The 18,120-nt window shown below is 43.8% G+C and overlaps 1 protein-coding gene across 1 annotated transcript; it reads right to left on the bottom strand.

Moving 5' to 3' along the window:
• Positions 1-13,076: 13,076 nt before the first annotated feature.
• On the bottom strand, positions 13,077-17,915 carry LOC138971097 (lectin L6-like). The gene is made up of 5 exons (XM_070343708.1): positions 17,686-17,915; positions 16,736-16,854; positions 14,925-15,059; positions 14,120-14,251; positions 13,077-13,638 (listed from the first exon to the last, which is right to left on the bottom strand). The coding sequence occupies exons 1-5, from the start codon at positions 17,834-17,836 to the stop codon at positions 13,363-13,365; spliced, it is 813 nt and encodes a 270-aa protein (XP_070199809.1). The 5' UTR covers positions 17,837-17,915; the 3' UTR covers positions 13,077-13,362.
• Positions 17,916-18,120: the final 205 nt, after the last annotated feature.

Genomic DNA, 18,120 nt, shown 5'->3' with positions numbered 1-18,120 from the left:
TTCTGTTAGGATTATTGAAATTTGACTTCAATGTTTTGACGAAAAGTTGGATTATGGCAGGAATTGTATTGATGGACTGCACCTCAAGAGGAGTTGGTCAGTCCATTTCTGTTGAGATTTTTGAAATTTGACTCTTTTTGACGAAAAGTTGGATTATGGCATTAATTTTATTGGTGGACGAAAAAAAAAGCCAACCAGTAACCAGTGCTGAGCAAGCTATCAATTCTGTCAGTGAAGTTAAAATATGAACATTTTCCTCCCGATAGGAGAATGATGAGCATATAAGCTTGCGGCGATCATCCTTTTTTGAGGATGAAAGTCGCTTGTTCATTTCAATGCTTGTTATTCTCTCTGGTGCCAGGAGAAAGGTTCCGTACAACTCTCGTTTACTCTTTTACACATGTCGTATGCATAAAGAGCGATTACTTCCCTTTGGTTATTTGATATCCTAGAAGTGAGTTAAACAAAACAGATACACTATTTATTCAGATTTTTTTCTCCTTATTCAGTTATTGTCCCATTGCTAGGGAATTATAGGGTCGTTCAGGGCGGGGGTGTTGCTCAGTCGGTAGCGCGCTGGATTTGTATCCAGTTGGCCGCTGTCAGCGTGAGTTCGTCCCCACGTTCGGCGAGAGATTTATTTCTCAGAGTCAACTTTGTGTGCAGACTCTCCTCGGTGTCCGAACACCCCCGTGTGTACACGCAAGCACAAGACCAAGTGCGCACGAAAAAGATCCTGTAATCCATGTCAGAGTTCGGTGGGTTATAGAAACACGAAAATACCCAGCATGCTTCCTCCGAAAACGGCGTATGGCTGCCTAAATGGCGGGGTAAAAAACGGTCATACACGTAAAATTCCACTCGTGCAAAAAACACGAGTGTACGTGGGAGTTTCAGCCCACGAACGCAGAAGAAGAAGAAGAAGAAGAATAGGGTCGTTTCTTTCCAGTCGAAATCCAGCTACAAGAAGATTCGCACTACCCAGGTATGTGCGCGTTGAGTGCACAATCAACCACCTGCACTTCTGGCACCTGTTGACTGTCATCCGTGGTAATATTTGTCAGTTGAAATAAAAGATGTCAAGATGGGGCCAAAATAAGGACGGCATAATTATGTCTTACCTGTTCTATCTCCATGAAGCAAAACAAAGCTTGTGCTTCCCAAGGACGTCGTCTTCGCACTGCTGAAGCTCATCTCTGACGAATGACCTTGACATGACCTTGGAAATGATCCTCTGTGGAATGTGAAGGTCACGCAGCCAGGATGTTCAGAACACTTGCTCCCCGCAGTCAATTTTAGATCTTGCCGTCAAATTGAACAGCATGTCTTCCGTGAAAGTAACATCATCAACACCCAAGTTTCTGAAGTGTCGCTGTATTTGTGCGGTCTCAAAACTTACATGAAAACACATGACGACACAATAGAAACACACAGCAACGGCGACATTTTGACGTGGAGCCATTTTTCTGACGTCACCCTTCCGTGCGGCTACGAATGGGGCAAGGTCACGCTGCCCACACAGTGATCGTGCAATTACAAAAATGTCGTTGTTTTTTTTTTTACCTTAAAGACAGGTAAGAACATAATGTATATCACAAAAACTAGTCCTTTCCTCGGGATAGCCAGTTACACTTCGGCGAAAAATCAAAGTGATAATTTTGATTACAAAAAAAAAAAGTCAAGTTGAATAAAGACCGGTACGACTCAACGGCTGACGATTGATTTCCTTTCCGGTATTTTGAAATAAAAACCGGTAAAAAAAAAAAAGAGGCTCAAACGGCTAGATTGCTCCCCTAAAATGACAATAAATACGAAAAATGCTCTTCGAAACCCAAGTAAAAGTCCGTCTGTCTGCGAATTGTTATTTTCTTGACACATGCATGAAAGCTCGCAACCTGACAGACACGCAAAAATACACACACAAAAAAAAGAAAAAAAAAGGCTCAAGGGACTGCTCCCCTAAATTCACAATAAATACCAAAAATACTCTTCGAAACTCTAGTAAAAGTCCGTCTGCCTGTCAGTTGTTATCTTCGTGACACATGCATGAAAGCTCGCTTGCATGAAACAGCAATCATGTTTTATCACGCTCTCGTGTCAATACCGCTTGGCGTCCGAGTATGAGAAAATGAATCCTGATCCAAATAAAAAATAATTTTAGATGATGATATTTCAAACAATTGAAAATAATGCAGACGCGAAATCAAAACATCCAGGTCTCATAAGTCCAGTTCGGTCGAAAACTGTGGCCCGCACTTGATTGAAAGCATCGAAGAAAAACAAGGTTGTGGGCAATGGGAGATGAAAAACAGTTTGCCTTTTGGATGAAAAAAATCGACGTACAGTCCAACTCTTTAAAGATCTATGCGTCCCTTCCCTTGTAAATAACAATATTCACTACCACCGTAAGGATCAGTCTAAGCTTTTACATGGAACAATGATATCCTTTCAATATTACACCAACCCGGCCTAATGTCTTTTCCATTCCATTTCTGCACGTACTCCTCTCTCCCACAAAGTGTTCGGTGGGTATGTGTGTATATATATATATATATATAGTGTGTATAGCAAATATGAATATTGTGTGAACAGTACATGTCGTGATTTTTGTCCGTATGGTCAATTGTTTTATGTAGGTTGTACACTCTTCAAAAAAAGTTAAGGATCACTTTTTTACAAGCACGCCACACAAAACAGACAAGACCGAATTCTTTCATTTTTTAACAATTATATAACTGAACAACCAAGGTGTAATGACAAACAAAGTAAAGATCGAACGCGGCAGCGACAATTTAGCTAGAGTGTGTCAAACGTGACAACCCTCGAAAATGGAATTCACAACAATGTGAATCAGTGTCAATAACGCGTGTGCCCTCCGTTGTGTGCCAGGCATTCAACACATCGTTGGCGCATGGAGTTTTTTTTGTTTGTTCGTTCATGGGATGAAACTCCCACGGCTTTTACGTGTATGACCGTTTTTACCCCGCCATTTAGGCAGCCATACGCCGCTTTCGGAGGAAGCATGCTGGGTATTTTCGTGTTTCTATAACCCACCGAACTCTGACATGGATTACAGGATCTTTTTCGTGCGCACTTGGTCTTGTGCTTGCGTGTACACACGGGGGGTGTTCGGACACCGAGGAGAGTCTGCACACAAAGTTGACTCTGAGAAATAAATCTCTCGCCGAACGTGGGGACGAACTCACGCTGACAGCGGCCAACTGGATACAAATCCAGCGCGCTACCGACTGAGCTACATCCCCGCCCCGGGGCATGAAGTGGATCAGGTTGCATATGAATGCTCTGGGAACTCCATTCCTCTCCTGCTGGAGCCATTGTAGCAGTTGACCCAGATTGGCAGGAGGAGGGTGATGTTCCTGTACCCGACGACAAAGCTCGTCCCACATGTGCTCTATGGGGTTCAGGTCCGGGCTGTTGGCTGGCCACAGCATCCTGTTGACCCTGACCTGCTGGATGAAGGTGTTTATGCAGCTGCAGAGCGATGGGGAGGTGCGTTGTCATCCTGAAGAATCGCACGAGGGCCGATCGCTTGGAGGGCTGGAACGACCAGGGGTTGCAGGATCTCATTCTGGTAGCGGACACCGGTCAAGTTGCCCACTACATGGTACAGAGGTGTCCTTAGACGTGTGCTGGTCCCTCCCCAGACCATCACAGAGCCTCCGCCAAAACGCTGTCGTTCCAGAACAGCGCCTTCTGCGAAGCGCTCTCCGCGACGCCTCCACACTCGGATGCGACCATCAGCAGGTTCCTAGCAAAAGCGGGACTCATCTGTAAACAACACCTGAGCCCACTGCTGACGTTGCCACCTCACATGTTGGGTGCACCAGGCTCGGGGAGCTGCTCGGTGATTAGCAGTCAGGGTTGTTCCTCGGACTGGACGCCTGTTGTGTAAGCGGTTTCGGATCGTCTGACTACTAACAACAGTGTTGGTGGTAGCTTGTAGGTGTTGCCTAACGTTGTTTGCCGTAGCCATTCTTTGTTGCATGGCCTGCCTCTGAATGAAGCGATCCTCTCTTGGTGTGGTGACTCTGGGCCGACCAGAACGTTGTCGCTTATGCACTCTTCCAGTTGCGTGGAATCTCTGTTTTAGTCTGATGATGACAGAGGGAGCCACTGCAAGCTTCTGGGCCACTTGCCTGGCAGCAACACCGTCTTGTAGCCATCCTATTGCCCTTCCTCTATCCAAATCGCTCAGTTTTCTTCGTGGGTGCATGTTGCTACTGTGCATAATTGTGTCAGCGTGTCAACCTTTAAACACAAGCTGGTGAGCGATGTTCATAGCCAGGACCCTGTTGTAGCCCGTGCATCAAAACCTTTTGCCCTGGCATGCGTTCCGCAAATTTCATGGGGCTATAAAAAAACACATTTTTTCTTCCAAAATGCAGAAGCTTTTGAGAAGTCCCACAAAGGGAAATAACTCTGCCTGCCAAACAAAATTCTAGGTCAAGATTCATTGTTTATTTGTTAATTCAAACACATTAATCTTTTAATTATTATGTCGATGTTTAATTTTTTGACAATTTTTTATAATTAGATCCGTTTTTTCATACCGGCACGGTTGGCCTAGTGGTAAGGCGTCCGCCCCGTGATCGGGAGGTCGTGGGTTCGAACCCCGGCCGGGTCATACCTAAGACTTTAAAATTGGCAATCTAGTGGCTGCTCCGCCTGGCGTCTGGCATTATGGGGTTAGTGCTAGGACTGGTTGGTCCGGTGTCAGAATAATGTGACTGGGTGAGACATGAAGCCTGTGCTGCGACTTCTGTCTTGTGTGTGGCGCACGTTATATGTCAAAGCAGCACCGCCCTGATATGGCCCTTCGTGGTCGGCTGGGCGTTAAGCAAACAAACAAACAAACAAACAAATCCGTTTTTTCAACCGATCCTTAACATTTTTTGAAGAGTGTACATCTAATTGTTCTATTCTGTATATGTTCTTTTGTAAAGGGTCTAGAGCCATAGGTTAGGTGTCGCGTGCATGCACGTTTGCATGTTTAGTTTTTCACACAAAAACTTTGGCCACACCACACAGCACTCACAGAACACCGATGTAAATAAATGTAAGTATTTAATAGTTCCCAGTTGGGTGAAATATGGGGGTGACGATGGATGGAACAATGGAAGGGTTAACACGAATGCATGAGGATGAACATAATGAACATGAGAAAGTACACAACAGTCAAAATAATGTCAACAAACGACATACGAGACAATCAGGACAGTCAAACACAAAGCACGTACGTCATAAAGGCCCTCCTCATTCCATAAATGATATCTATCGTAAGAAAGTACTTATCTACACGTTCGACGAATTCAGGGGGGGGGGGGGGGGGGTGCGCCCTCGGGTCGACACCTGCGTCTCTGTCGCGGGGGTGAGAGAATCAGCCCAGTTAAGAGCTGTCACACGGCACACACTCTGCAGCGACGGCGCCGGTTCGATGTTGCTGCCCAACAGCAGCGTGGTTGCGCCGCTGTGACGTTACAAGATAGCTGCTCAAAACAGCGTAATGAAGCCTCGGAGAAGATCCAGAGGGGCTGCTCACTCAGCAGCGTGGGGGTGACGATGCGAGAGTCCAAACTGGCTGCTCAAGCAGCAGCGTGGTGGTGCCTCCTCCATGCTGTGAAGCTAGGGTTCGCACCTTCCCGTCCGGTCTGTCTTCGACAGTAAACACTGAAAGCCTAGAAGGCCAAAGTCAATAATCTCCCCAAAAATATAAGACACGTGACTTCCTCCTCCAATAGACATCATTATTAGGGATGAGGAGGAAGCACAATGACTCTAAACTTTGGTTTCCTTCTACAATATAATTTACCATTATAATGATTTCCTTTTAAACACTATGATGAACACTATTTACAACAACACAAAGACGAGACAAAAACAGTACAACTGGTAACTAATGTAGGTTCCCTGTCCCCTGCCACCGGCCGCTAATTCACCTTCAGCAAAAACTGACAAAAGTCTATCCAATTAGACCAAGAAATATGACTTACCTCACACAGGCTAATGAAAATCATCGCGTACACTTTACGCAACCGACTTTAACAAAGTCCACAGTAGACGTACATTACTACTGAAAATAACTTCGAACTCAAACGACAATTCACACACGAATTCCGAAGCCGTTCGACAAACATCTGGTCTCGGCCGAGACAGAAAAAAGAATGCCTATGAATTTTACAGTCAGCAACCAGGTAAACGGTGAACTCTACAAATAGTGCGCAGCCTACCGTGAACGTCCCGTGCAATGCGTGCAAAGCGTGCAAGGCGCGAATCACTGAGCTAAGCCCAGCTACAGGTCTTCCCACCTTGACACAGGTACCTGTCAGCAACGCCCGACCAAGGAACCTTATAACTACATACAACTGTCCGCGACATTAGGCACTTAAAAATGTCCAGTTATTATTATTATTATGTTCGAAAATAACTCTGTTTGGTTTGTGTGGGTTTAAAAGGAGTGAATACACTTGTTTTTAGTGAGTCAAACTTTTCCAAATGACATTATAGGCCAGTCACTAGCGACGGGTGTGTCACGTCTGAAACGCGTAAACACGGAGCACGTGTAAAGAGCTTGCCTCGCTAAAAGCAAGGGTACTCACTCTTTCACAGCCCTTACAAACCCGGCAGAGTTATTTCCGGAGTTCTTCTATTGGTTGCATTAGCAAATATCAACAGAAAAGTTAAAATTCCTGTATTCGTGTGAGGACTCGAGAAAATTCGGGTTGATTTTGCCCTGGGGACAGCGAGCTTCCATACAGTACTGCATTGCCATTTGTTTCTTTAAATAAAAAAAAGTTGACACTTCATGTTGCTTAATTACTTAACTACGTTTGTTAAGCCAACACGACAATGAATTAGTGTTAAAAAAAACACAAAAAAACAGACGTATAAAGTATACAGTGAACCTTTAAAGGTTCTTTAATGTGCCACACCATCTTATAAATAACGCTCACACACAGACACACTTAATTAGACTCATACATACACACAGACACAAACACACACACATTCTCACACACCGACACACACAAACACAAACACAAACACGCACGCACGCACACACACACACATACACACACACATACACACACACTCACACACACACACACACACTAACAAACACTAACAAACACACACACACACACACACACACACACACACACACACACACACACGCACACACACACAAACACACGAAACAAGCAAGCGAACAAACAAACAAAATCCCTACTATGCGTGAAAAAGAGCGAAGAACATGAACATGTTTTTGTTTCGTACTTGTGATTTTTAGTTTTTACATTTAGTCAATGTTTGACGAATTGTTTTAACATAGAGGGGGAATCGAGACGAGGGTCGTGGTGTATGTGTGTGTGTGTGTGTGTGTGTGTGTGTGTGTCTGTGCGTGTGTGTGTATGTGTGTGTGTGTGTGTGTGTGTGTGTGTGTGTCTGTGCGTGTGTGTGTAGAGCGCTTCAGACCAAACTACTGGACCGATCTTGCTGAAAAATTGCATTGCGTTCAGTTTCATTCTGTGAGTTCGACAGCTTGACGAAATGTTGTATTTTCGCCTTGCGCAACTTGTTCACTATTTAACAAGTCGCGTAAGGCGAAATTACTACATTTAGTCAAGCTGTGGAACTCACAGAATGAAACTGAACGCACTGCATTTTTTCACAATGACCGTAGTCCGCCCCTAGTGCAAAAGGCAGTGAAAGTGACGAGCCTGTTCAGCGCGGTAGCGGTTGCGCTGTGCTGCATAGCACGCTTTACTGTACCTCTCTTCGTTTTAACTTTCTGAGCGTGTTTTTAATCCAAATATAACATATTTATATATAGCTATTCTGATGAACACGTGGGGGAATTTGGGGGCTGTGATTGGATGGTCTCTTCCTATCATCAAAGCATATTGCTGCCGAAGTCGGCCATTTTACTCAATATCCAAAAGCATATTGAGTAAAATGGCATCCAAAAGCATATTGAGTAAAATGGCCGACGCATGGTTCCGGTTTACACATCTGTACCACGCGGCGATGTTTCTATCGACAACAGCATACACTGACAACTTGAAATTCTTCTCGGGAATGTTTTTCAGCTTTACAAACTTGAAATTCTTCTCGGGAATGTTTTTCAGCTTTACAAATGTCGATAGCAAATTTCCAGAAGCTGCAATCTGAAGCGACCTATCTCTGATTCTAGCAGACGATCTCTCCAATGTTTAACACAAAATCAGCAAACTCTCCTGTCACAGAGAACGTCCATTGTATATAGTGCAATGTTGAAATGAAGTTACTGGTCTGAAACATTTAGTCGTTTCTTCTGAGACAATCCTTGTTCTCTTATCATCTGCAGATTTACCGCAGTCTTCACCACGCGAATTCCCAACAGAAGTCAGACTTTCGAACATACAATATACGTAGGCAAGCATGATACGTCATGACGTCATATGATTCCTAGCATATTGACGTAATGCTAAACATCCGGTTATCTCGAGTTTTCTCCGTAATACATGTCCGTGGGTTTTTCAATGTTCGGTTATTTCCGTGGCTTCATGCGGAAAGGGAACCGTCGTCTGCACTCAACGACATGGACCATTCTGGTACTTGTTGCTGACAAAAACATGATTTTAACACAGAATTTAATGTCAGAATAGCTATATAATCGCTATTGTGTTTTCATCGAAGCAATAGGGTCCGATATTTAGACTCGAACAAGTATAATGCGACTCGTCTTCGACTCGTCGGCATTATACTTGTCTCGTCTAAATATCGGGCCCTATTGCTACGCTGAAAACACAATAGCTGGTAATGTTTTTGGAATCAGGAACCGACAAGGAATAATGTATCGATTGGAGATTGGATTTCCCTTCTTTGAGTTATCTGACGTCAGAGGCCTACAAAACTTTATAATTTGGCTTTTCAGGTTGACCGAAACTTCAAAGGAACTAAAAAAAAAACACGTCATGTGTTTGATTGCATGTGTGTGTGCTGTTCAATGTCAAAACAACAACAAAGTGAGTACATGACGTGTGTTTTGTAGTTCCTTTGAAGTTTCGGTCAACCTGAAACGCCCAAATATGAAGCTTATGTGTTTGATTGCATACATGAGGATTGCATGCATGTGTGTGTGTGCTCGTTCAATCGTCAAAACAACAACAAAGTCATAAGTACCTGAAAGGAATTCGATCGATACATAAATGTTATTTGCGTGTTTGACCAAAATATGACATTTTACACAGATCTCGACAGTCATTGTTCACCTCGACCGCTAGCGCGGTCTCGGAGAACAATGACTGTCTCGATCTGTGTAAAATGTCATATTTTGGTCAAACACGCAAATAACGTATAATATGAAATTGTTTTTAAAACGATTTCAGAAATTTAATTTTAATCATAATTTGTATAATTATTTTTAATTTTCAGAGCTTGTTTTTAATCCGAATATAACATAATTATTTATATGTTTTTGGAAAATAATTTTAATTACAATTTTCAGATTTTTAATGCCCAAAGTCATTAATTAATTTTTAAGCCTCCATGCTGAAATGCAATACCGAAGTCCGGCCTTCGTCGAAGATTGCTTGGCCAAAATTTCAATCAATTTGATTGAAAAATGAAGGTGTGTGCGTGCCGCCTCAACTTTTACAAAAAGCCGGATATGACGTCATAAAAGACATTGATCGAAAAAATGAAAAAAACGTCTGGGGATTGCATACCCAGGAACTCTCATGTAAAATTTCATAAAGATTGGTCCAGTAGTTTATTCTGAATCGCTCTACACACACACACACACACACACACACACACACACACACACACACACACACACACACACACACACACACACACACACACGACCCTCGTCTCGATTCCCCCTCTATGTTAAAACATTTAGTCAAAACTTGACTAAATGTAAAAACAAAACAAAACACTTTTTCTGTTGGATTTTGTAAATGTAAGCCCTTTTAACAGTGTTGATGCTTTTAACAAAGCACTCAACGAGTTCAATAACTGGTAATTATTGCAGCGAACAAAGAAAGTATTACCCTGAAAACACCTAGCTACGCCTTCAATTAAAGCCTTCAAATTGTTAATGACTTAGCTCCCCCGGGGGAAAACGAATCATTTAAGGCTTTTGGGTTTAATCAGTGTGACTCGAAAACAGAATATAAGCCTAAGTGTTTGAAATTTGGTAGCGCAGCAACACCCGTATTCGTTGGTGGGAGTAGAAAAACAAACAAAACTTATTGTTGTCACGTACGGCTTTATTTGCAGTTGATGAATTATTATTATTATTATTATGATATGGACCGGCTCCTGATATGAACCACCTTCTGTTGTGGCAAACTTACGGAGCACGAACGCTCAAAAACACGAAATAACTTACACATTGTCAAAACAATTGCGGACGCACAACCCGCACATTTTTTTTTCTCATGGATTGATCGGTTGTTTGATTTTCTGTGTGCATGAAAGGCAGCATAAAGAGACACTCGGAAATCAGAAATGTCATGCACAATGATCATCAGGGTTGCACGTGCAAAATGAAACTGTTATATTTTCTGTAACGATCCACACTGACATAATTTTAAACGTGCGCAAGTCGTGTTCCATGCGTGAACTTCGCAAAAATGGGAAATCGAATAGAAACGTTGAACTGTTATGGACTAAATGCACTAGTAGTACAATTGTTTCAAAAACATCATCGTTTTATCATCGATTACGGATTCCACTCCTAATTTTTTTACAAGTTTGCCTTCTTGTTCTGTCTCTGCATCTGTCCATCCTTGAGTGTGTGAACGCGGGGTGTGTGTGTGTGTGTGTGTGTGTGTGTGTGTGTGTGTGTGTGTGCATGCGTGCGTGTGTGCGTGTGTGCGTGCGCGTGTGTGTGTGTGTGTGTGTGTTTATGTGCGCGTGTGTGTGTGTTTATGTGAGTGCTCGCATACTGGTGCCCGTAAACTCGAAATAGCACGTGTCCGCTTGAAGCTGGTTACTTGTATGTACATGCGAGCATTCCTAGGTCCATTCCTTTGTTAAATGGTACCATACATTAAGGCTTTTAATTCTGTTTTGTGTACACTTTTTTTTTTTAATGGAGATAATGCCCGCTGGATTAAATAGACTTCCATGCGACCGGAATATTATTGGTACCTACGGGTTTTTTTGTTTTGTCGGTTGGTTGGTTAGTTGGTTATTTGGTTGATTGGTTAGCTGGTACGGAAAGCAGAGTATTGGCTATAGTTGTTTTCACATTTAGTCAAGTTTTGACTAAATGTTTTAACATTGAGGGGGGAATCGAGACGAGGGTCGTGGTGTATGTGTTTCTGTCTGTCTGTCTGTCTGTCTCTGTGTGTGTGTGTAGAGCGATTCAGACTAAACTACTGGACCGATCTTTATGAAATTTGACATGAGAGTTCCTGGGTATGATATCCTCAGACGTTTTTTTCATTTTTTTGATAAATGTCTTTGATGACGTCATATCCGGCTTTTCGTGAAAGTTGAGGCGGCACTGTCACGCTCTCATTTTTCAACCAAATTGGTTGAAATTTTGGTCAAGTAATCTCCGACAAAGCCCGGACTTCGGTATTGCATTTCAGCTTGGTGGCTTAAAAATTAATTAATGACTTTGGTCATTAAAAATCTGAAAATTGTAAAAAAAAAAAATTTTTATAAAACGATCCAAATTTACGTTCATCTTATTTTCCATCATTTTCTGATTCCAAAAACATATAAATATGTTATATTTGGATTAAAAACAAGCTCTGAAAATTACAAATATAAAAATTATGATCAAAATTAAATTTTCGAAATCAATTTAAAAACACTTTCATCTTATTCCTTGTCGGTTCCTGATTCCAAAAACATATAGATATGATATGTTTGGATTGAAAACACGCTCAGAAAGTTAAAACGAAGAGAGGTACAGAAAAGCGTGCTATCCTTCTCAGCGCAACTACTACCCCGCTCTTCTTGTCAATTTCACTGCATATGCCATGAGCGGTGGACTGACGATGCTACGAGTATACGGTCTTGCTGCGTTGCATTGCGTTCAGTTTCATTCTGTGAGTTCGACAGCTACTTGACTAAATGTTGTATTTTCGCCTAACGCGACTTGTTTATTGTTCATGTTGGTTGGCTGCTTGGCTGGTATGTTGCATGGCTGGTATGTTTGTTGGTTTGTTTGTTAGTAGGCTGGCTAGTTGGCTAGGTTTCTTTGTTCCTAGTTAGTGGGCTGGTATCATGGTTGATTGGTAGGCTGGATATTCGGCTAGTTGTTTTTTCTCGTTGGTTGGCTGGTATGTTGGATGATTGGTTTGCTTGAAGACTCGATAGTTGGCTAGTTGTTTTATCCTTGTTGATAGGCTGGATAGTTGGCTACTTTTTGTTTTTTTCTCGTTGGCTGGCTGGTATGTTTTTTGATTAAGTGGCTGGTAGGCTGGATAGTTGGCTAGTTCTTGTTTGTTCTCAAAGGGGGTCAAAGGAATTAGTGCGCCCGCTTATCAGTACTGAATGTAATATAATATTTATTTTCAATGTGGTACTTGGGTGGTTTATCAGTACTTCAAAGGATTCTAATAATGTTCTGTTCAACGCACACGTCCTTTTTTTCCTCAAATGCTGAAACTGGATTATTTTAAGGCGTTCACGATCGTTCCTGCAACTTCATACAAAACATACAACAGAAGCAAACTTTCATTTGTTTTATTTTGGCTTCTCTGTTGTGGTTACACGGTATTTCAAGTTAGAAAGGAATGCTAGGATGGCCGCTTTCCTGTCAAATCAATTACTGTACTGTACAATGTAATGGATTTTTTCTCTGTTCGATGTGTCTCTGTTCTTTTGCTTTACTGAGATCGAATACGCTGACATGGGCATTTTCTTCGCATTTAAAATTATAATACAATATTTACAGACTATGGCTGGACTTGGAATTGTCCCACACAGTGCGCACTAGGGTATGTCAGAGACTATGCTCTCTCTCTCTTTCTCTCTCTCTCTCTCTCTCTTTCTCTCTCTCTCCTCTCTCTCTCTATCTATCTCGCTCTCTCTCTCTCTCTCTCTCCCCTCTCCCTCTCTCTCTCTCTCTCTCTCTCTCTCTCTCTCTCTCTCTCTCTCTCTCTCTCTCAGTGCTAATGCAGTACGCCGCTTTTTGTACCCAGCTTTTTGCTTGTGAGTATACCGTATTTTGTATCCAGCACCAGTAGCTGTGCCTGCTTAGTTTGGATAGATATTGCACCCAACTGGTTAGAAAACACAAAGATATAGCTAGCTGTAGGTGCCAGGTACCAAAATCGGCGTAACGCATCTGCGGCGTTTAGAAGAAAAACAGGCGTAAAGCGTCCACGGCGTTTAGAAGAACGTGTCTCGGAGCATTCGAACCGGGACTTGGGATCTCGGCAAGCACGATGTGTAGACGGGTCTCAAACGGCCGTCGATACCCCAGGCCGTGTACCCGTACACGTCCACCATGCGCAGTTCTCCGGGTAGCCTCTTCCAACATTGACCAATGGGGCCGGTGGTGTACATCCCGGACCTCATGTAGAGTTCCCCCCTGGCCGTGACTCCCATCATCATGTCCTCCCCGCCTGAAGACAACTGAAGGAGGAGCACCGCACCTGGGCCTACCTGTTGGGGGGGGGGGGGGCGAAGAGTAATGATTTGAGAGTGTTGTGGGGGTAAATGAGGTGGGTGAGGGGAGGTGTGTGTGTATGTGTGGGTGTGTGTTTGTGCGTGTATGTGTGTGCGTGTTTGTGCGTGTGTGTGTATGTGTGTGCGTGTTTGTGCGTGTGTGTGTGTGTGCGCGCGCGCGCGCGCGTGTGTGTGTGTGTGTGTGTGTGTGTGTGTGTGTGAGAGAGAGAGAGAGAGAGAGAGAGAGAGAGAGAGAGAGAGAGAGAGAGAGAGAGAGAGAGAGAGAGAGAGAGAGAGAAAGAGATGCTGTGTGTGTGAGATTGTTTGTGTATCGTGTATGCTGCCGAACCTATCGAAGGCATCTTTCTGAAATCATCATCATCATCATCATCATCATCATCATCATCATCATCATCATCATCATCAAGACTACCACATATAGGTCCAGACACATCCCCACACAAAAGGCTATACTGACCGGTATCCACGCCTCTCCCTCACGCCCGTTCTCGCCGTACGTGCCGGACCTGTGGAAGACCTCCTTGTTCTCGTCCACTGCCCACACTCCGGCCTTCCCGGCGTCCAGCTGGGCGAGGCGGCGATTGCCCACCTGAAAGTGTAGGGGAGACATTAATCGATTGCCCAGCTTAAACTGTTGGGGAGACATTAACTGATTATCCACCTCAAAGTGTGGGTGAGACATTAACCGATTGCCCACCTGAAAGGGTAGGGGAGACATTAACCGATTGCACAGGAATAGACTGGAAATAGAATGAGCACACTGAAACCCACGTCCGGGTTGAAACTCCAGAAGAATTCCGCCTTGAAACCGCGGCGACCTGCGTATCTAAAGACAAGAGCTTTTATGAAAGCGCCGGTCGATCGAATTATCCTGTTCATGTGTCCTAACTGTGTTACTACTATACTAATACTAACGTAAGGAGAAGGGGGAAGCTCCTGTACTAAACCGAAACACAGCAGTCCGCGTGCACTGAAACCCGTAGTGTGTACAACCGGTTTCTTCGGTTTCAACAACGTCTTGTTCAGATTTGGATTTGACGGTCCAAATCTTAAAATACAGAAATAGAATAAGCAACCGGTCACGAACCTTACAAGATTTCCAGACTGCAAACGTTATCACTAAATTTATTTTGTTAACTTGTTTTCTCTGATTGCACGGCCGGTTTAACAAACAACTTCTCTTTTTTTTTTAGTACAGAACTTATCATTGCAAACAAAATGTTCGGAAAATAACGACAAAGAGTCAAGCGAACTCATCTGACCTTTCTCCAAAACATCCCGGTTATTTGCTCCACGCATGCGCCAACTCTGAAGTACACGTCATTCTTCCGGTCGATGGCCCACACGTGACCCAGCCGGTCCACGCTGACCTGTTTGAAGGGACCGTCTGTTGGAACCTGTGTGACAATCATCCACTCCTTTATCCGTCCATTCCATGTATCTAGTTCGTTCTGCGTTCGTGGGCTGAAACTCCCCCGTACACTCGTGTTTTTGCACGAGTGGAATTTTACGTGTATGACCGTTTTTACCCCGCCATTTAGGCAGCCATACGCCGCTTTCGGAGGAAGCATGCTGGGTATTTTCGTGTTTCTATAACCCACCGAACTCTGACATGGATTACAGGATCTTTTCCGTGCGCACTTGGTCTTGTGCTTGCGTGTACACACGAAGGGGGATAAGCCACTAGCAGGTGTGCACATAAGTTGACCTGGGAGATCGGAAAAATCTCCACACTTAACCCACCAGGCGGCCGCAGCCGGGATTCGAACCCTCGACCTTCCGATTAAGAGGCCGACGTCTAACCACCCCGCCACAGCGCCCGTCATGTATCTAGTGATCCAGGGAAACAATCGCTGTGATCCTTCGTGGATGAAATGGGGGTCCTAAACGTCCTCACAGGAAATTTTCCTTTTAGGGACATGAGTTGGTGATCCTTCCTTACTTGATACTCAGTATATAGCGAGTCTGTATAATCATCAGTTATGAGAAGCCTGGATGCTTGTATTCTATCATCTTTTTCCTCGCTCACTCACTCATTAACTCATCGACTCGCTAGCTCGCTCACTCACTGACTCACTCTCTTATTAATTACTCAATTGCTTGGTCACCCGCTGATTCGAATCATACACTCAGTCGCTCGCTCACTCCCTAACACACTCGCATACACATTGACTCACTCACTCAGTCGCTAGTTAACTCCCTCACACACTCACATATATACACACTCAATAACTCACTCATTCGAAACAAGTCAGGGCGAAACAAGTCCTACAGTTCTACTCTCCCTCTTGTTACTCGCTCTTACTCATTACTCATAGATCGTGAGCCGGTCTGACAATCAATCCTGAATGCTTCGTATAGGGGTCTGGTCCTCTGACTTATTCAAATCTTCATTGTGATTCATTAACTTAATTTATCATTATACACCGAATGACAAGAAATCAAACCCGAAATTAATTAGTTAGGCCCCAAAGAAAAATATGTCTGTTTCCGGTAACATCGCCGAAAAAAATAGGGTCGGTCGTTTTTTTTGTTTTTTTTTACCTTTTTCTTACGTTTTGTTACGTCTTTTTACATTTTTTTTCAAACGCTTCCTTAGTTTACTTACAATTATTTAGCACATGGATATATTGAAACTAAATAAAGTATACTTGACTTCATTTTGTTTTTGTTTTTTTTTGTTGCGAAAAGCGAAAAAAACCTTTAGGGTCGGCGCTTAAAAATAGGGTCGGTCGGGTTACCGGAAACAGACATATTTTTCTTTTTGGCCTTATTAGTTTGTTAATATGTCATTATTAAGCCAGCCATGTTGTGACTACGTTCTAATGATTGCTCGACTAGCACAAGGAAAAAGGGCAACTCGGTTGCATGCATAATTATGCAAGCGAATATGTACGCACACTCGCACGTACGCACACACACACACACACACACACACACACACACACACACACACACACACACACACACACGCACACACACTTTCTCAGCCTACGCCAGATTTTTCCGTTCGCCTTCTCTGGCATGATTTGAACATCTTTAAAACGTGCCCCCAATCCAGCAGGTAACGTACGTTCACCCACGTGGTGCCCGTCACGTGCTCGATGTCGATGCCCGCTCGGTACCACACCTGTCCCAGCTTGTCCACCGCCCACACCGAGTTCCACCCCACGCTCAGCTGTTCCAGTTTACCTGGAGTTAACACACAGTCAGTTACCACAGGTTGGTACCACACCGAGTTCCACCCCACGCTCAGCTGTTCCAGTTTACCTGGAGTTAACATACAGTCAGTTATCAGATTGGTACTACAGCGAGTTCCACCCCAAGCTCAGCTGTTCCAGTTTACCTGGAGTCAACACACAGTCAGTTGTCAGATTGGTACCACACCTGTCCCAGTTTATCCACCGCCCACACCGAGTTCCATCCCACACTCAGCTGGTCCAATTTACCAGGAGTTAACATATAGTCAGTTATCAGATTGGTACCACGACACCTGTCCAAGATGCCTTTACACAAGATACATTCACACACTGCGGTACGGCAAATGATGAGCAGTTCCAGTTGACCTCAAGTTAACACATAGTCAATAACTTATCAGATTGTGTACCACTACACCTGTTCAAGATGCATTTACACACGATATATTTGCACCGTGACTGCGGCCCGGCAAACGCTCAGCTGTTCCAGTTTCCATGAAGATAACATGATATAGTCAAAGCTATCAGATCTGCACCTCACTAGTCCGCGGTTGTCGACCTCTCCCCCACCCCACCCCCCTTACAGACACACGCGCGCGCACACACACACACACACACACACACACACACACACACACACACACACACAAACATACACACACACACAGACGATAACAGACAGACCAACCGATCGACAGACAGACAGACAGGCTGATCGTCCAACAAACAGACCGACCAACCGATCGACAGTCAGGAAGACAAGACAGACACATAGACAGACCTAATTCATAATCATGATAATGATAAAGCGTAAAACAGCCATCACCTTCGACCTGCCACCATCCAGTACCGGGACTCTGGTAGTTCTCAAAGGTTCCATCCCGATAAAAGATGTCTCCATTTTCCGCCAGACCCCACACCCCACCTAGGTTGATGGAAATCAGTTTGAGTCTTCCATCCACTGGTTTCCATTCCATGTTGTGATGGTGGGGGCGAAAGAAGTCTCTGCTGGAAATGTGGATGGCTTACACGGTGTGACGTGTTATTCAGAATGACGTCATCACTCGTCAATTGTGTGTACGTCGTTTTGTTCTTCGTATCGTTGAGAGAGTGATTGGCTGAGAGTAGAACAAAACCTACAAAAGCGAACACACACTCGGAGAGAGAGAGAGAGAGAGAGAGAGAGAGAGAGAGAGAGAGAGAGAGAGAGAGAGAGAGAGAGAGAGACAGAGACAGAGAGAGAGAGAGAGAGAGACAGAGA

The sequence above is a fragment of the Littorina saxatilis genome, linkage group LG7, assembly GCF_037325665.1.
Source record: "Littorina saxatilis isolate snail1 linkage group LG7, US_GU_Lsax_2.0, whole genome shotgun sequence".
Classification (NCBI taxonomy): domain Eukaryota; kingdom Metazoa; phylum Mollusca; class Gastropoda; order Littorinimorpha; family Littorinidae; genus Littorina; species Littorina saxatilis.
The sequence above is the reverse complement of the archived record's forward strand: the minus strand, read 5'-3'. Positions and strand labels throughout refer to the sequence as shown.